General features: G+C 46.6%; 1 protein-coding gene across 5 annotated transcripts in view; it reads left to right on the forward strand.

Moving 5' to 3' along the window:
- RANBP17 (RAN binding protein 17) overlaps positions 1-19,989 on the forward strand; it is a 355,460-nt gene that overhangs the window by 334,122 nt on the left and 1,349 nt on the right. For all 5 annotated transcript variants that reach the window (XM_069556017.1, XM_069556019.1, XM_069556020.1 and 2 more), the window contains 2 exons: positions 16,872-16,970; positions 18,832-18,959. In XM_069556017.1, the coding sequence (XP_069412118.1) occupies positions 16,872-16,970; positions 18,832-18,959 (227 nt within the window). The remainder of the gene's footprint in view (positions 1-16,871; positions 16,971-18,831; positions 18,960-19,989) is intronic.

Raw genomic sequence — 19,989 nt, forward strand, 5'->3', positions numbered from 1 at the left:
AGTATATCATTGTATACTATATAATAGCTGCTGAAATTACATAGGAAAATTTTAAACATGGGTTTAAAAAAAAAGGTACTTCAAGTATTGTTCTAAATGGCTGACAGAACAGAGAGCATTTGTGGGTTTGTTTGTTTGTTTGTTTGTTTGTTTTTTCCTAGGACATGTGTTTTTCTACCTCTAAGCACAGTTCAGAGATGTAATCCATAGATAGCGTAACTTGCCTTATTAATTGAAAAGGATAGAATCCACCAGATGTAGCCCAAACCAGCAGAGAGCTGGGTGACTAAGCAACAGCAAAGACACCGTATTGAGTGAGCCAGAATTCTGTCTCCAGGCCATTTATTCCAACCAGTGGCAGTGCGTCTAAACTCCAGTGCTTCAGCAGTGGTTGATGGCTCAATATCATAGATAATTTTTTTAATGAAGGAAAACCATTTAAATGTGTTACCATTTGCACTGGTATTCTCCTATGTACATGGCCGCATTTAATCATTATGGGGATTGTTTTTATACTTGTGTAATTTGTATCCAAGAAATAACTGTCAAAACCATCTCATGCTGTTGCTGGAAATGGTACAGTGTGCTTCATACTTGAATAGATTCATTCTTCCCTGCACGTAATTAAGAGTGTTGGAGCTTCACTGCTACCACATAGGAATTCCATGTTTACATTTCTGAGAATGAAAAATTAGCCACAATGTGCTTTCTCAAGCTCCCATTTTCTGGGGCTGTGATATTTAAGTACCTTAGTTCCGTACCAGTGTATGATTTGAAGAGTTTGATTTTAAGACTTTTAATATTAAAATACATAATAAAATTTTATTATCTAATTACAAGAGGGTTTAGCCTCTTATTAAAGTTGCTAAATCAGGCCTGGATTAGCATCATAATGGCACAGTTTGACATGGAATACTCAAAAGTCAAGTTCGAGGGAAGGGATGGGGTTTTTTTGTCGTTGTTGTTTTGGGGGGTTTTCCCCTATGCCTGCCTCTTGCACAAAATAACAAGGGTGAAATGCATGTATGGAAACAAACAAGGAGCAATTTGGTACGCTGGAGAAGGAGTGGAGGTGTCAGCCTAGGATGGTACCCTCAGGCGAGGCAGCTGGTATATGTAGTCTTTTGTTTATCTGCTACTGGTTTATGTAGCCTTTAGGCCGGCACCAGAAACAATCACTCCTGCAGGGTCAGCTGCTGGTCAGAAGCAAAGTAAGGGAAGACTTTGCGTTCAGTGCCGGCCACGATTGCTGCACAGCTGGCACCTGCTGCTGGTGCGCAGCGGGAAGGTGAAAGGTCAAGGAGGCAGTTGCCCAAAACTCAAGAATGGCTTAAGGGGACTTGCAGATTAATCTGCTTTATTAACTTCTGTATATTAGATAACTATTGCTGTGAATGACAGTACATCTTTTTGAATAAGTCGCATCTCTTTCTCTTTTAAATTAGCTTTTGAGTAATGAATATTAAATAGAAAGCATTTTCAGGGGTAATTAAATGAAAACAGAACGATGTCATTTTACAATTATATTTGTGTGTTTATAGAATAGGGGAATTACAGTGTTTTCCAAGGAGCTAAGAAAAGAAGAGCCAGCTTCATAAAGAAGAATTTGAAATAAGTTACACGTCCATTAGCCTTTGTGTTTAAACTGAAAAAAAATATGATGTACTTTGTGACTTAGCATTGAGTCATTGGGTGCCAGTGGCTTGATTTGGCATTCCCAGGGGCTCCAAGTGTTTTCTTTATGAATTAAAGTGACTGCAATCTGTCATTGTTCTTTTATCTACTGTTTAGCACAGTGTTACTGTTATTCTGCAGCAAATGTTCTCAGAATAGCAGAAATGTAGTAAAAAATGAACAACCACCATACCTTTTCCTTCACACCCATGTAAAGCAGATAGCATTTCATGAGGAAAAAAAGCAGGTTTACACAGGTTTAGCCCAGTGATGATTAGATATGCTTTATAATATCTCTCACTCGGTATGGCAAATGGCAAACAAGATAGTTTTTTAGCCCCATCATTAATAGTGCTTGGCACAATTATCTCTCATTGTAAATTAATGCTAAAAAGAGTTCACTGAAATGCATTCTTTTCTAAAGCCTCTCCAAGGAAAATTTCTTAACTCATAGATTAGATACTGACACCGACTCTGGAAAAGCGTTTAACAGTCTATTTCTAAAAGGATGATTTTTTTTCTTCTAAATCTCAGTGATTTTTTGTTTTGTTTTGTATTTTGAAGACTTCTCAGGAAAAGAAAGTGTAGCAGATGACATGTCTTTCTTATGCGACTGCAGCGCAGGTAGTATCACTTACCCATAGTTCACAAATGGAAGGGATTTGGCATTCATTTGCAACTCCCAAGTTTTGACACAAGGTCAGTCTTCTGCTCTGAGCTGTGTTTCTGTGACATGTGAAGGTGACCCCTGAGGTCGTCTTCCTGTGTCACATCCAGGCCAACCCAGGGCTCACCAGAAGGCTCCTCAACTTGCATGGCATCACAGAGGAGCAGGCTCCCTTGCCCAGAAAAGATCAGGTGAGGGTTATTTCCACATCCTTCCACTCCAAAGTAGAAGAGTCTTCACACCCCCTCCTTACAGATTTAGACTTCTCCTCCATCATGTAACAGAAGTCTTATTTACTGCAGGCTTGCTAGAGCCAGAGAGGTCGCCATAGAAGGGCAACCTCAGATTCAAAGAGAATTTCAATGATGAATGATTATGATGAAAAAGAAGTAGAAATAATTATTATATGCTCGGTTTTTATGTTAAATGCTTTATCTATCTATTTGTACATACACACACACATATGTACTCACACACGTATGTATACACATCTGCATTCCTGAGTGTGTGTGTGTGTCTGTTTGTCTCATTGCTCGTGAGGCGTGTATTTCCATCTCCACTTTATGTTTGAAATGCTGTAATTGCAGCCCTAGTAGCTCGCCCAATACTACACAGCAAATAAGTGACAGAACCTCCGCCCTTAACCGCTATACCGTGTACCTTTAAAGGGTCCAGAAACAGGCCTGGGAGGCACGTAGGAAAAGCAGGGGAGGCAGACGCATCCGTTCATTCATAAATTCTTAACTGAGCCAAGGGCTCCTTTCTTTGAATACTGATTGGACAGAAGGGGAACACTTGACCCAAACTGGCTCATCTTCCCTGGATTTAGAAACTGGCATTTAAAAGATAATGGTCAGCCTCAGCTGAATTGAAAACTTGAAAATTCAAGAGCCACAGGGCAGCCATTCCCTGCCGTGTGCTCAGGGAAGTAGCCAGTCTGCAGCAAGAGAAAAGGGCCGCCAACATGACGGAAGGGTCTGCAGAAGCCAGGCAGGCCCACAGAGAGACTGAGAGAGAACCCACCAGAGTGCTTGTCCCGGTCCCAAGCCCTCGAGAGGCCTGCCTGCACTGCCTAGTGTAGGGTCCGGAAGTCACCCCTTTTATCTGCGATAGTCACTATCTTCATAGTGAAAGGATCCTTGACTCGGAAGTTGTGAGGGCAGAATGAACCCATGAGTACAGACTCACCTAGCACAGAGAATACTCAATAAATGTGTAAAAGTGGCTTCATTTTGAAAAATAATACAGAGGTACTACTTTTTAATGTTCCCATCCTTGTCCTTTTCCCTGCTGTTCATAATTATAAATGTGAAAAGTATCCTTTCCAAGAAATCCCAAGCCCAAGACTTCATTTCACAAGATGATTTGATTTTAAGGCCATGAGTAAGCCAGAGTACCTGCATCTTCTTAGTCCCATCTGTGTGTTCTGCTTTTGTCAGGGTTCTTTCTGTGAACGAGCGTTCTGCATATCACAGACTCACTGGACTGGATGGGGGCATGGTGTGATGTGGATTTTACTCCTGGGTCCAATCTGACTGTTTCTCACTTACTCTTTCTGTAATCTCCAAGCCTTACCTTGCAGTGACAAGAATGAAAAGAAACTCCATAACTCTTTCCATTTTTATATTGTCTTCATACCTAACGTCTCTCCTGATTCTCACAACAACCCTAATGGGTTCAGTTCAGTTCAGTCACTCAGTTGTGTCCAGCTCTTTGCAACACCATGGACAGCAGCATGCCAGGCTTCCCTGTCCATCACCAACTCCCGGAGTTTGCTCAAACTCATGTCCATTGCTTCGATGATGCCGTCCAACCATCTCATCCTCTGTCGTCCCCTTCTTCTCCCGCCTTCAGTCTTTCCCAGCATCAGGGTCTTTTCCAGTGAGTCAGCTCTTCGCATCAGGAGGCCAAAGTATTAAAGTTTCAGCTTCAGCATCAGTCCTTCCAGTGAATATTCAGGACTGATTTCCTTTAGGATGGACTAATGGGTAGATAGGGCCAATATGAATACCTTTTAATTTGAGAGGGATAGATACATCAACAAATTCAATCCCACAGGACCTGTGTGGATAAAGTACGCATTGGTTCAGAGAGCTGAAACAGAGACGTCCCCATCAGTCTAGTGGTTAAGACTCTACCTTTCAATGCAGGGGAGTACGGGTTTGGTCCCTAGTCAGGGAACTAACATCCCGCATGCCACGGGATGTGGACAAAAAGCACGAACAAAACAAACCAGAGGAACAAAATAACTTGCCAGAAGACAGAGCCACTAAATAACAGTGCTTGGAATATGACTTGGGGCTTCCCACTGGCTCTAGTGGTAAAGAACCCGACTACCAATACAGGGGGTGTAAGAGACACAGGTTCGATCCCTGGGTCAGGAAGACCCCCTGAAGGAGGGCATGGCAACCCACTCCAGTATTCTTGCCTGGAGAATCCCCATGGATAGAGGAGCCTGGAGGGCTACAGTCCACAGGGTCTCAAGGGTTGGCCATGACTAAAGCCACATAGCACTCACGCACACACGGGACTTAACTAAGGCTTTTTTGTCTCTAGGTTTTACAGCTTTCACCACATGAGAGCTTCCCAGGGCCTTAACCTGCCTCTCATTCCTGGCATTTCTTGTTATTCCTTCAGCCTTATTCCAGGGTGGCAGAGTTTCCCCTACCTTCATTTCTCTTAGTGGCATTGTGCATGGTATGAGAAACTCTCTTGAATTTCTTGAAAGAACGGCACAGTATAATGTGAGATGGTTTAATGATGGCATAATTTATTCATTTTACAGTTATTGCCGATTTTTCACATAGCACTTGCAGGGTTAATTATGTGAAATTTTCTCAAAGTATATTAATGTGCTGGAGTGGTGACTTCAACCTTCGTCTTCATTTGTCTTTAACTCTTGGAAACTTTTAACTAGCAGTGGCCATTTGAGCGGCAGTGAGTTCATATGGTATGTCAAGGAAGACTTATTTGGTTGACTTGAAGAACAAGGTAAAGGTTACCTGCTTCTCTGGCCCTTCGTGAGTTAATGTGGCTTTGTGTGCTTTGCAACCCAGAAGAACTCTTGCATGTTAATTCTGTGTCCCTTGCCATGCTTAGGAGAATACAGATGTAACTGCTTTCAGACTGATGAAATTCCATCCTCCTTCCAGAGCTGTTTAATTGTAAATTCTGTATTTGTTGAGGACTTTCTACTTCACAACAATCAGAGCAGAAAGATTTTGTAGTCAATAGACCTGGTTTTGAATATCAGTTTTGCTGCTTCCTAACTGTGTCCTTGGAATAGCTACCTCACCTCTTTGAGGATAGCAGCACCGCAGCCAGGGGGATTCTCTTCCTTGTGTGGAGTAGCCCCTGGGATCAAGTGGCTGAAGTGCTCCTTGCTGTGGCCTCATGCCCAGACTCCCCAGACGAGCCAGGACTCAGATGTGTCCCACTGCATCGCTCCTTCAGCCACCTGTTACTCCATAACCTGGAACACCGGTATCATGGAAAGGAAAAGCAAAACATTCAAGCACATATTTAGTTGCGGTCACGTGAAAATCGAATGCCAAGAAGGAGGAGCGGTAGAAGCACCAGGCCTGAAGAGGAATCTCTTAGGCCCCAGAGAGACCCAGCGCAGAAGAACACTAAGCAGGAGCTCCGTGTTGACACCTGTGCTTAGTGTGGCAGCTCGCTCAGACGAGACAAGGGGGCTCCTCTCAGGCAACCAAGAGCGCCAGTGAGAGCTAAGTGCACTGAGGGGTGGTTTCTCTGTGACCCTTAAGATGGGAAGGAAACAGCCTGAGGGGCGGGCAGTACGAGAGGAATAAACGCTTAGGCTGCAGGAGCTCTCTGCAGCCACAGGGACCGCATTTCATTCAGCTCTGTGCCACAGTGCCTGACGCACAGCAGGAGTTCAGTGATTCTTTGAGCAATGAGCAAGTCTAAGAAATGAAGAGGAAGGGAAACAAGAAGGAAGGAGAGGCCTCCAGCACAGTGCCTGACACATAATAAGACCCCTCACAGATTGTTGCCTGTGGGCACCTAGCACGTAAGTGTCAATAATAGAATGTTCCTGACTTGAAATGTATGCAGGTGAAACAAGTAGATAACAAGGGGCATTCAGAGCTTCTCTAGAGGCCTGGCTTGTTTTGGAGTTTATACTTTAAGGGAGAAGTTCCACCCTCAGCAGATGGGGAACTCTTCTTACCCCACCAAGGGAGCAAGCCCTCCCTCCCAAACCCCGTCTTCCTCCCGAGCCCCCTGCATTCCCAAGAGGCTGGAAGCAAATTGACAGAAACCTGAAGGAAAGTAACTCAAGTGATTTAGGAGAATGGAAAGGCTGGCTTATGGGGCCAGATTAAAGAAGCTAAATATGTATAGCCTGCCTAAGTGACAACGAAATGGGGCATTTGATAAGTCTATAAATACTCGGAAGATGTGAATGCCAAAGAGGAAAGGGAATTACTTAGCATGGCACAACGGAGTATTGGCATAATGGGATAATATTAAGAAAGAGAAAATGAAGGTTGAACATCAATAAAAAGCTTCCTGACAAAGAGAACCATTCCTGACAGGGGACACTATTAAGTTACGTGCTGTGGGCCAAGGGAAGTAATGGCAGTGCCATTTCGCAGAATCCTGGCCGCAGAGCCAACAGGACTGGGGCCGAGAGGTGTCCTGACTGGGGCCAAGCAGGCAGCCTTCTGTGTCTGTGGCCTCCCGATCCTAGAAGAGGGAAGAACTGCATCTTCTTGGGACGACTCAGGTGGCTCAGCCTCCTGAAGGGCCGGACCACGTGGAGAATAGGTGTACCAGCCATTTTCCCTTCCACATGGGTGCGTGGAAGGGTCATTCAACTTAAAGAGTACCCCATTTCCTGCAAGCTAAAGCCCACATTCTCCAGCACACAGGACCAGGCCCTTGACAACATCAGACCCCTGCCTACCTTACCAGCCTCCTCTGCCGCCACCACTCCGCACGCACCCTCTCAGTGACCCTCCCACAGAGCTGCTCGTCATTCCCCAGACACTTCTGCAAGCCTTTGCACCTGCTCGCCCTTCTTCCCGCTTGACTGCCTATTCTCTACAGCAGGTTGAAATGTCGTTGGGGAAGCCTTCCCTGCCTCGGCAGGGTTCGCCCCCGCTTCTGGCCTCTGAGAGCCTCCTGTGCAGGCGTCTGTCTGTGGCAGTTGCTGTACCGCACTCTCACAAACAGCGTGTTGCCTGCCCCCCCCCCCCCGGGCCTTTGGAGGCTAGGACTGTGCCTCGCTCACCTGTATGTCCTCAGGGTCTGACAGAGCCCAGCATGGAGCCGCTGGCAGCGAAGTCTGACTACGTCAAGGAACAAAGTTCTCTTCCCAGCACTCAGTCACTGTCGTCCTTTAGCCTCCCTGTGTAATTATTAGGGTGAAAGAGCTTCCAACTTTCAGTAACGTCTCTAAATCATCTCTCCAAACGCTTGGCCAGCAGTGCCTATGCCAGTTCAACAGCTATAAGTAAAAACTTCAAATCTGAAAGGCAGCATGCCATCCTCTATGGTTTAAACACTAAACTCTAATCTTTAATGGAAAATGCTTCTGCGGGCCAAGGGAATTTTCCCAAAAAAGACTTTTTTCTCCTCACACAAAACCATTTGAACATGTTAAGTAAAATAACCCTCCCCAGTTGGTTATGAAGATGTTCAGGCCCATCTAACCAGATCCCTTCAGGAAGTCAGGGAGGGTATAGTGACAGATGAAAGGCAATGAAACTTTGAACCTCCTCCTGTAAGGATAATATGTTTATTATGAAACACAATATTCACTGCACTCCGCTTGGAGGACTGCATGAGATGCCCTCATGCCATTATGCCTTATGCTGTTCTGTTGTGAAATATGATATTCATTGGGAAATGTTATGATGACTGTTCAATAAAGCAGCATGCTGTTTCCCACTCCCTTTTTTTGATTTTGCATGGCCTCAGTTACAGTTTACTTTACCACTGAATATTTAATATAAACGTGCTTGTCGTCACCTCTGCCGTGTGGTGTGTGTGCACTGGGTGGAGTTCGTGTCACCGCTCCTGACCCCACGAGCTCCCTGTGGGACCGTGGGTCTGCCGCCCTGCACCGCACACAGCCCTGCTGGGGCACTCTAGTGTGCAGCCCCTTCTCCCACGGGCAGTCTGGATCCGAGGCCATGTTCTCAAAGCTCTGAATCAACCTGTGGCTTCAGTATCAGGTTGTATTTCTTGGAAAGATTTCTTTAGCTGGGCAGAAAATGGGATGAGCAGTCAAGGATTCTGACCGCTTCTCCCCATCTCCGAGGCCCTCCTCTTTTATCCTCTGGGCTTGCGCAGTAGTGTCTAAACAGGTTGCCCTGCCTCCAGCAGCTCCCCATCATTGCTGTCCCGCAGGTTCCCATCAGTTTTGTTCTAAATCACAGACTTAAGCATTATTCAGAAGTCCTTTGAAGGCTACCCTGTTCGTACTGGCCCAAACTCATTTCTTCATGCAGCATGACGCAGAAGGCCTTTCGCAGCCTAGGCTCAGCTCAGTCTTCTCCTCACCCTCAGTTCTGTTCCTTTCCGCTCGAAAGAAGGTCTCTCTCAAAAGCCTGCCTTACAGAGCCTGACTATTCCTCAGATATACCAAGCCCTGTCTCCTCTGCCTCTTGTTTTATTTTCTCTTCCTGAGGTATCCTTCTTTCCCAGTGATGCTATATGTATCTTTTAAGATTCCAGTTAAATAATTAGCTCTCCAGTGAAGATAGGCTCATCTTTTTAGACAGAAAACAGAGCACATATGCCTTTGCTAGTCTCTTCTGAGCTTACACATGTTCACTCATTTGGAGACCCCCCAGAGGCTTGTGTAGGACATTTGAGGTTCTATGATTGTAGGGCAGTCATTCAAACAGTATACCATGAACTAGAAATGACAGTGTCACTTGAAAAAAACTAGAGGAAAATGGCTTTGGAGTTGAAAACCGTTCCTCTCCATACAGATTTTCCAAGCATTCCTACCTAGAGGATGTTTTTGACAAATGATGCTTAATTTTTACATCAAATCAAAAAATTTTCTGTTTGATGTTGGCAAGAGAAGAGTGAGAAAGAGTTTCCCAAATAGTGCTGAGTGGCAATCCCTGCAGCCTCCCAGTGCCCCAGGTTTTCTGGCTTTATTTTAATGCAGCAAGCTGCTTTATGAGATCTGCAGCTACTTGAAATATGATTTACTACCAGTAAAAAGTTTCAAATGGATAATGAAGATTCAAGAATGAGACTCACAGTGTAGTGTAGTCAATTTTGTTGCTCTTGCTCTCCAGTACATCTCTGCCATTGAACTGAATTATTTATTGTAATTTATTTCAACCATGGAAAATAAAACTGTTTTCATTGTGATGTGCACTGTAACATTCAGAATAGACACATCGCAGGCAGTACTCTCAATTAATTCATCCTGAAGTTTGATTCCAACTTTATCTTCTTTCTTATAAGCTAGGAGACTGGCAGGTAATTCTTTCCCCAATAAACTATGATTAAAATGAATGTTTTGAGAACCAAGGGTGATGTTGGTAATGGAGAAAATGGAAACAACAGCAAAACTAGGTTGTGTATGTCCTTAGATTTTACTGTGGATGGAAGGGGTTTTTAAATATTCTAGGCAATTTATCACTTGGAGAAAATGCATCCCTGAACTTTGTGTAAGGAGGGGTTGGAGGAGGGGTTGCTTTGCATTTGGATTCAGAACCATGCAGTGCTAATGTGACCAAAGCCAGCTGGGCTCACCAGCCCTGCAGTACCTTTATTAGTAAGAAGTGCTTTTGCCTTTTTATAAAAAAAAAAAAGGCAAGCTAGCATTGTACAAAGGCCAAGAGGCAGAACTCCCAAATGATTTTTCAGAGGAGAATAGGTCACCTATGTAATTGATTGCAATCTTGTTTCTTTGAAAAAGAGGCTCAGCTCATACATTTCATTTGATTTTTTTTTTTTTCATTTAAAGTGCTCAACAGTTGTTTTTATTATGAGGCTGCAAAGACCCTAAGAGAACTTAGGAACGTGCTTAATGTGTACACATACTAAAAGATTTAAAGTAACTTGGGTGGTTGGGCTTCGTTAATCCAGGCAGAAGAACATTTGCTTGTTTGTCCATTACTTTCATTTTTCATAACATTCCACTAATGTCACATTGGTAGACAGCAAATGAAGAAACAATTGATTCCTTTCCCCTAAAGATGACTAGTATCTAATTTGAGGAGGATCACATTTCAATATTTGCTGTGCACATGGCCTCAAGAACAGCACTCGGTAATGACGGCAACTCCCTTACTTCCACAAGCCCTGAAAACCGGGAAGCGTTTCCTCCTTCAGAACATTCAGATTCTTCCAGATCCTGGATCTTCAGCCAGGGCATGGGGCTGTGGGAGAGGGGCAGAAGGCTTCTCTGCTTTTTCAGGTTCTCCTGCACTGTCGTTTTAGTTCTGTGGTTATGCTGTGGTTATTGCTGTTGCTATGGCCAGCCTTCCTCCTCCTTCCCCACCTGGCCTTCCCGAAGGCCAGTTACAGGTGCCAGAGGATTCCTGAGAGTCAGGAGCTTCCCTCAAGTGTTCGCTGCATTTAGCAGTTGTTCCTCAAAATGTCAGCAATTTGTACTTCAAAATCAAAGGTAACCTAGCTTGGCCTGTAGTACACATAATTTTATATCCTACCCCCCTCTTCTTCTTATTGCCCCCACCCAGCAGATTAAGGCACCCTGTTCTAGAGACACAGCCTCCTGGGCACAGCCTGCTCAGCCTGGCCTTGCCCTCCTCTCTCTGGCCCTGCCTGGTCTGAGTGCAGAGGCGCTCCGTCTCGCCCTCTCATCTCTCCTTTGGCCTGTCCTCCTTTCGTCTTTAGCCTTTCCTGGTGGCTCAGATGGGAAAGAATCCGCCTGCAGTGCGGGACTCGGGTTCCATCCCTGGGTAGGGAAGACTCCTTGGGGAAGGGAAGGGCAACCCACTTCAGCATTCTTGCCTGGAAAATCCCCATGGACAGAGAGCCTGGAGGCTCCCAGTCCATGGGGTTGCAAAGACTCAGACACGACTGAGCAACTAACACTTTCACTTTCTTTTGTCTAAGGCAAAGCTGCCTTCTCAGGCCCTCCCTCCACCACCTTTTGGAGAAGACAAATTACTCTTGTCCCGTTCCCATTTCCCTGATCAACAGGCAGCAAAGTTGCAGGGTAACTGAAATGTCATGCAGCCCTGAACCAAGAGGCCAGGAGAGGGGGGGAAGCGGAGGCTCCCTGAATACGTTAAGGATGTGACCCCTGTCGGTCAGAGTTCCTATCATCACGGAACGTTCAGTGCTGTCTTTCTCAAGTGGATGGAGAGCAAGAGAGAGGAGTTTGGATTTGTTTCACCTGTTCCTTAGATTTTGTGGAATATTTTTTAGTTTTATCAATATACCCAAAGAATATTAACAATGAAAAATGTTCAATCTGTAGAGTATTTTAAATTGAAGAAAATTTGTTTAATTTTCTAATCATTTCTCCTATGTTTATTTAAATTGCTATATACCTGGGTGAGAGTGAAACCAATGGTTCAATGGACCATTTTCCAGAGACAATCTATTAATTATGTCTACTGCTGTTCATTGTCAGAGGCTGAAGATATGGTAACCAGACTTATAGAAACTCTAGGTGGGAGGCAAGAAGGTCTCCTGCCGACTCACCAGGAACCTCTTCCCTGGATTCTAATCACAGGGACTTCAGTAGCTGCCTGACTCCTGAGCAAGTGGTCGAGTGGCCAAACAGGACACGCACGTGGGCAGCGCGTCTGGGAGGCCCTCTGAGGGCAGGCGAAAGAGCCCTGGCCACTCACTGCCACCACCACTGCCGCAGGCCTGGCCCTGCCCACGGGAATCCCCGGGGTGTCAGGCACCAGCCTCCGGATTTGGGCAGACCTGTGCACAGGCCCTGGTTCCACGTCACACATGGCAGTTGACAGCTGTGATGCCTGGAGCAAGTCCCTGACTTGCTCAGGACTTCAGCTCCTTAGACTATGAAATGGGGATAATGTCTCCCTCAGGGTTAGCTGGGGGTTGCAGACAGTGTGTACCTGTGCCTTACAGAGTGCTGAGCACCCAGGGGCTTTCTGCAAACATATCTGTTCCTGTCGGGCAGAGAGAAACTCATCAGGCACAGCTTACTCTTAGGTGGAAATGGCTGTCAGTAAAAAACATGGTGCCTCAGCCTTTAGCCTTGGTGACCTAAAAGGCCCTAGAGATCTCTTCCAGGCAGCCGCTGGCTAGAGAGGCAACAGTGACTTAGAAGCATTCTCGGGCTCTGCACACAAAAGCAAGATCCTTGGAAATGAGCAGTGTGTTGATGTAGATATTTACCAATTTCAGGTTTTAGCCATGGGCTGAGGCCAGAACTTCTCTGTTTTCTGTACAGTTCCCTTTCAGCTCTTTAGCTCTTTATACTTCAGTTGATATTTCACTCATCCTTTCCCATTCTTTAATTTATTCATCTGTGCATTTATTCTGTCACCCAGTAGCTATTTCTTGAGCTTCTGGGGCCACACAAGGCAGGAGGGACACAGAGAAATGTCCCCCATGGCCCCAGAGTGGCAGGAGGCTGTAGGCCAATCTCCCTAACGCCCCATTGCAGTCAGCACCCAGTACCCACTCAAGCCACACCTCTCAGCCATCCTTCTCCTGCCATCTTCTAGACCCATTGAACCTCCAGTGTCCTTAGAAAGAGTACATCCAGCACAAGCCACATCCATGCTGACATCTACGTCAGCGTCTGCAGTGAGAGCCTGCTGGAGAGGAAGAGTGGGCCCGCACGTTTGAACAGGCAAGAGTCCACTGTGCGTTGGGTTTGTGCTATACTTCCCATTCTAGGGCAGAAACATAGAATAAGAGCTGAGGAGTGAACAGAGGTCCATGGAACACAGCACTGCTTTGTTTTATTTTTCCAGATCAGATATTTGTCAAGTAGCTTCATGTTTTATTTAGAAGGTTACAAGTTTTCAGAAACACTATCACTCAAAATCCATACTAATACATGTGCCAGACCAAACAGAACTGATTTCTGCACTGTTTTCTATTTTAGCCTTTTTTTGGTTGCAGGAGGCAGAGGGTATTGTTTTTACTTTTATTGCAACTCCCAGTGAGGTCAGACAACTGTGAGGAGAATATAATCTGGGTTATCTGTCCATAATCAAGACATGAAATTGGGTGCTTCCCTGAACCATGAGAGTCCGCTGGGTCAGGCCAGGTGGGCAGCCGCGGTGGGGGCAGAGGAGCACCAGCAATGACTGGGAACCTGTGAAAGAAGCCAGTCCTCACCGTGGCCCTGCAAAGTAGTTGCTATAATCTCTCATTTTATATGTAAAGAAATAGAGCCTCAGAAAAGACAAACAGCTTGCCCAGCATCCCAGGTTACGTAAGTGGCAGGCCCAGATTTGGCCTTAGTTCTGACTGGCTCCAAAGTCTGTCCCTACCAAACCAATGTTGGTTTTGCTTCATTGATAGAAATTTTCTACAGACTTAGCCCAAGCCTCTTGGGAAGGAAGAAGGGGAACAAGGGAGCAGCACCTGAGACAGTGTGCTGCCTGCTTTTCCCAAGTGGCCCACTCCCTGGTCAGGCAGACTAGCTGCTTAGGATGATACATGGATAATGTGTATGCTTTTCGGACACAGGCTCTGGAAAATGCAGCCTGGGCTGGGCCAGTTTGAGATGGCCATTCCAGCCATGCCTGTAGGCGGTGAGCAGAGGCTGGCAGAGTGGAGGTCCCGCTCCCGCGGCCTTCCATGTACTCAGCGCTGATGGCGCCTTGTGACTCAGCGCAGGCTGGAGTGGGCTGCGGCAGAGCAGGCAAGAGCTCTTTCTTTCAGTCTTGACTTGTCCCGTCCATAACCGCCAGAGATTCCACAGTACCTGGAGCAGGTGCTTAAGCATTTCACCCAGCACTCTTCCATATGGGGGTGGGGGACCTTTCTCCAAAGGGATTTGCTACACTGATTGAATTGTTTCCCCATATCCTCTCAGATTATTAGAAAAAAAGAACTGTGGAGATGAGTTGCCATGTCAATACCCTTTGAGTGGATTTGCTCACTAATTTCCATTTTCCGGAAGAGTAAAAAAGAAAAAAAAAAAAGTCATCTGTTTTAGCCAACTTTATTTTTAGAAAAGTATTTTATTCAAACATCCCCTTACTTATTACAGACATAAATACATGCATTCAGACAAATGAATCCACGGGAGAACCGTATAAAGTAATTGGCACATCACTTCAGCATGCTTTGTCAGTTACTGGAGGACTTTGGTACCTCTAACTTTAATCTTTTCTATTAAAATATCTATTCCGCCTTCAGATTGTGAAACCCATAATATTTTAGGCTGTCTCCGCAGATCTGTTAGTTTTGCTTGTCAATTTCATTTGTGGCTCTATGACTTTGGGTGGCTTGTTAGATTGTATACAGAAACACATGGTCTGCAAATGAAGGTCAACATGCCAGCATAAGACGCAGCCTCTCCCCAGAGACACTGGACATACAGTAAATGTGTACTGGCAGCTTTCATTTGCAGTCGGCCTGTGAGGATGATGGTGATGACGTGTGGAACGGCAGCTGCTTAGAGCTCATCAGTGTCGTTTATATATATATACCTTAAGTGGGCTTCCCTGGTGGCTCAGACGGTAAAGAATCCTCCTGCAATGCGGGAGACTTGGGTTCGAGCCCTGGGTTGAGAAGATCCCCTGGAGGAGGGCATGGCAACCCACTCCAGTATTCTTGCCTGGAGAATCCCCACGGACAGAGGAACCTGGCGGGCTACAGTCCATGGAGTCACAAAGAGTCAGACATGACTGAGCGACTAAGCACACACACTCACTCACACACACACACACACACACACACACACACCCCTCTTAAATGTTTATAACACTCTTCACTCTTTGCAGCACTTTTCATATCTACTATCTCATTTGATTCTCATTTGAGTCCCTGAGCTTCCTTATACTGGATTATCATTTCCCTCTTTATGGGCAATGAAACTAAGACACAGAGAGAGAGGTTCCGTGCCTTGCCCGAGATCACAGGGTAAACTGGGTTGCAAAAAGGCCAGAGGACAAAGCCAGATGTCACCACAGCCTAGTCAGGGGCGGTGTGTGTAGTAGACTGCCACATAATTGCTGTTTCCCCCGCCTTCCTTCAGGGAAAGGAGCTCTGAAGCAGGGAAACAGGAAGGACTGCAGACGAGGGGTGTAGTGTCCAAACAGCAGGACCCGTAGCATCTGCTTCACGTGGGCGACCACAGCTTCCTTCGTCACTCTCTGCCAGGACTGTTGCAGCAGCCTCGTCTCTGGCCTCCCTCCTGTACTGTCCCCTGCACAGTCCATGTGTCCCAGAGGGAGCTTCCTAAGCACAGAGCTGAGCATGTCTCTCTAGGTGCGAATGGCCAGATTCTCCATCGAGGTCTCCCACCCCACGCTGGGGTCTTGCTTCTGGCCCACCTCTCCTCTCTCTACACACTGCATTCCTTACCATTGCAAAACCCTCTGTGTTCTTGCCCAGTCTCCCTTTTTGCTGCTGCCTCTGCTTAGAACACATTTATGATGAACTCCATAACTGTGGCCTTCTCTGTGGTGTCTTCCCTGATTCTCAAGGACCCAGAAGTATCCGTCTTCCCGCCGCTTACCCACAGCATCTTTGCCCAGCCCTGGTTCCTGTTACCTCTGCTAAGTAGTCTGTCCCAGGAAGCTTTTAGCTCCTCAAGGACAAAGGTTGTTGTAGATGTCTGTGTTCTCTTACCTCCTCCCAGGCATCTTGCAGACTTGGAATTTAAGAAAATGGATGAGTATGACATACAGGAGTAGGACTTTCTTGCTGGTTCAGTGGTTAAGACTTCACCTTCCAATACAGAGGGTGTAGGTTCAGTCCCTGGCCGGGGAGCTAAATCCCTCATGCCTCGTGGCCTAAAAACCAAAACAGGAAACAAATAATATTGTAGCAAATTCAATAAAGATTTTTTAAAAATAAGCAATGTAGGAGTGAAGTGAGTAGATGGAAAAGTTTAGTGTATGAGGAACGAAAGAAAAGACTTTAACAGCCTGAGCCAGCAGGAACCGTGACTTCCAATGTGACATGGGCAGGGTTCCCTTTCTCCACCTGCCTGAGGGGGTCATGGAGAGATGTGGCCCCTCTATAACTTGACCGTGTCTTTGGTGAAATGAGAGCCTCAACAGTGAGCTGAGCTTTTTGCCTGGTGACCCAGTAGAGAGGAAAGCACATCTGGGTTGAGAAGTAGGAACTGATCCCCTTGGGCCTGTGGCCTCTGACTTCTCCCACCCAGAAGGTTCTCACCACACGTTTCAGTAGGGGCAGCTCTTCCTCAGGGAGCTGAGAGTTGCCAAGTGTTCCCATAGGCAGCAGAATAGGCTTCCAGAGTCGAAGCTGTCTGTCCAGCCAGTGCCCTCACGGCTGGTGGCCGGATGTGGTGGGCAGCAGGGGGGCACATAGCAGGCCTGGGGTTGGGGCGACCTCGAGCTGGGCGCCAGTGTCATCCTGTGACCCTGTCTTCTAGATGACGTCCGTCCTCATGAACACCATTGTCTTTGAAGACTGTCGGAACCAGTGGTCAGTATCCAGGCCTCTCCTGGGGCTCGTCCTGCTCAATGAGAAGGTGAGTGTGGCTGCAGGGAGGTCCCCAGGAGGCAACCGCAGGAGGAGGGCACAGCCAGACACCAGGCCAGGCTGTGAGAGAGACGGGGGCCAGCTGAGTGTGAGCGGGCACCTTGAGCGCCCGGGACAAGGCCGTATACCCGCAGAAGGCCCTTCCCCAGGGGCCTCACGTCTCCTTCAGCTAAGTGGACACCTCAAGCTAGCTTTTCTAGAGCCCAGAGCCCCCACACTGGGCAGGTAGTTAGCTCAGCAGTGCTTCCAGCTCACCCTCACTCCCCTCCCTGCTCCAGGAGATGCTGGGCAACAATCCTGTTTGCCCTTTCCTGGGCCTCCTTCCTGATGTGGGATGCCCATTGCCCTCAATGGCAGCAGTCCCCCGAATACAGAGGCAGCACCCTTTATCCAGGACACGCGCCTCCAGCCCTCAAGTGCACGCACCACTCTGGGCTGCCTCCCAGGTTCCCCAGCTTCCCCTGGAACCCACCCCTATCTCCCCAGCAGTCAGTAGGAACAGTGCATTACTGCTCAGGAGAATGAATTGTCTATACAATAAGAGAGTACTGGGGAAAAGACAGTGAGATTAGAGACAGCCGCATACATTAAAATTCAAACTGAAATCCCAGCCTTGGAAGGAAACTAATAGAAGAAGAAAATATATCAAAAAGAGAAGAGCTGTCTCATCATTCACCTGTGCTGAAGTATCCAATTTTAGCCACATTCAATAGCACTGTCATTCATCTTCCCCCGGTGTTATTGTGATTTAAATCCAAGCTCTATAAAAGAGAGCAGTTCTTTTAAAATGATTGAGAGGGAATAAGGGCAAATTCAGTGTTTAGAAAAAGCTTATGACATCACAATATTATACTTTACTGATGGAGGCAATATTTCATGGTTTGGGATGAAAAACTAATAATTTTCTATTTGGTGTGAGTCACTGCATCATTATAAAAGGGAAAAATAAGTAGTTTTGTGCATTCCCAGTCTTGTTCAGGAAGACATTGTGGTTTAAGTATAATGCTTCTGATATATAGTATTTAAGTATTAGGCTGACTACATATTAATTATGTGTGTTTTTGATGTGAGCTGTTTTAATGTATGATAAAAATTAAATACCATGCTGTTTGGGCCTGGAAGGATAAACACATGACTAGCAAAATGTCGTCTTTGTGCTGAAATTAGGCTGTTTCCGATGATTAGGGGCTGCTGTTAGCGTAAGTGTGTGTAAAAGCCCACAGTCGTCAACAGAGAGAAAAGGGCTGTGCGGTTCTTTGTGACCAGGCGTGACAGGGGTTTTTCTTGGTGGCAGACAGCTCTCCCAGAACTAAGCGAGCGCCTGAGGTGCCCTTCCTCAGCCGAACAGACCCGCCCTGACCCAGGAGTACAGGGGCTCAGGTGCGCAGAGCCTGGGGCGGTTTGAGAGGCAGCTCCCTAAAGCCCCGGGGGCGGAGAAGCAGGAGGCGGCCCGGCCTGGCCTCCGCTGCCCAGGTGCTCCCTGGCTAAGTTCTTCCCTCACCCTAAGAGGCCGCCCCTCTTTGAGCCTTTCTGAGTGTTGAGGAGAGCAAGGCCTTTCTGTGCCTGATCCCCCACCCAGGAGGGGAGGACTCTATCAGCCTAAATTGTTCTGTGACAGTAAAACAATTACAGCAAGAGATTTTATGAGGGGATAATACAGTTTATACTCAGGAACGTCTCTGTTGCTCTGGTTTCCTCTAGAGCCTTAATGTTCACAGTGGACCCAGACCAAAGCCCGGTTGAGAGTTAGGAGCCCTGAGCCCTTCAGAGCTGGTCTGGCCCCGCCCCCACAGCTTTCTTCAGGCCCAGTTTGGAGCCAAGCCTCTGACACTTGTTCTGTCTCCCAACAGTATTTCGGGGAACTGAGGGCAGGTCTGATAAACAGCCAGCCTCTCCCCAAGCAGGAGGTCCTTGCCCAGTGCTTCCGGAACCTGATGGAAGGAGTGGAGCAGAACCTGTCTGTCAAGAACAGAGACAGGTGAGTGGCGCCCAGCAGTCAGCGTCTCAGAGACGGATGTTCCAGGATTGCACTTAACACAGCTCAGGCACGGAGGTGGCTTTTCTGTCCCACCTTGTAATCCGCGGCTCAGTTTAGTTCCGTCCCGTCTGGGTGTTTGCTTTCCTCCGAGCAGCATGCTAGGCACCGTAAAGGGCGCATGCACGCGTCCGTGCTGAGTTGCTTCAGTCGTGTCCGACTCTCTGCGACCCCATGGACTGTAGCCCGCCAGGCTCCTCTGCCCATGGGACTCTCCAGGCAAGAATACTGGAGTGGGTTGCCATGCCCTCCTCCAGGGGATCCTCCCGACCCAGGGACTGAACCGCATCACCTGTGTCTCTTGCACTGCAGGCAGCTTCTTCACCACTGAGCCACTGGGGAATGAAGCGCAACTTTTGCCCTTAAGCACTTTATAATCCCACAGAAAAACAACTTATTGAGAGGTTAGAAGAAAGAAAAAGTTACAGCTGCTATGAAGGACAAAGAAAGGCTTCCTGACATTTGAACAAACGTGGACTTTGATGTCAGACAGATTCCAATTTAAATTTTATTCCTTTATAAGCTGTGTGGCAGTGAGTAAGGCAGTCAACTTCTCTGATCCTCAGTTTTCTCACCAGTAATAGAAAGATGGTGATAATTGGTTGTGACATTTAAATGACAGAATATAGTCAACATGGTGCCTAGGACATAGACTAAACAGTAAGTAAGTAGTTCCTTCCTCTGTCTGACCTTTAAATGTGGTTGGTTTCGTAAGAACAGAGACAGGTGAGCTGCCAGTGAGACCCTGATGAGGAACACAAATTTGTCACCTTTGCTTGAATTCACTTTCATTCATTTAGTTCACAAAATGTTGTTGAAAATCAGCTATGTGCCAGGCATTGGGGATACCAGTGGGGAACTAACTGTTCCAGGTTTTTTTGCCCTCATGGAGCTTCTAGTGGCAGAGACAGACATAATGAATGATGAAGAGAGAAAAATGTTTTCAGGGGAAAAAAAAAACTACTTGCCCCAT

The sequence above is a fragment of the Ovis canadensis genome, chromosome 16 (genome assembly GCF_042477335.2).
Source record: "Ovis canadensis isolate MfBH-ARS-UI-01 breed Bighorn chromosome 16, ARS-UI_OviCan_v2, whole genome shotgun sequence".
NCBI lineage: Eukaryota > Metazoa > Chordata > Mammalia > Artiodactyla > Bovidae > Ovis > Ovis canadensis.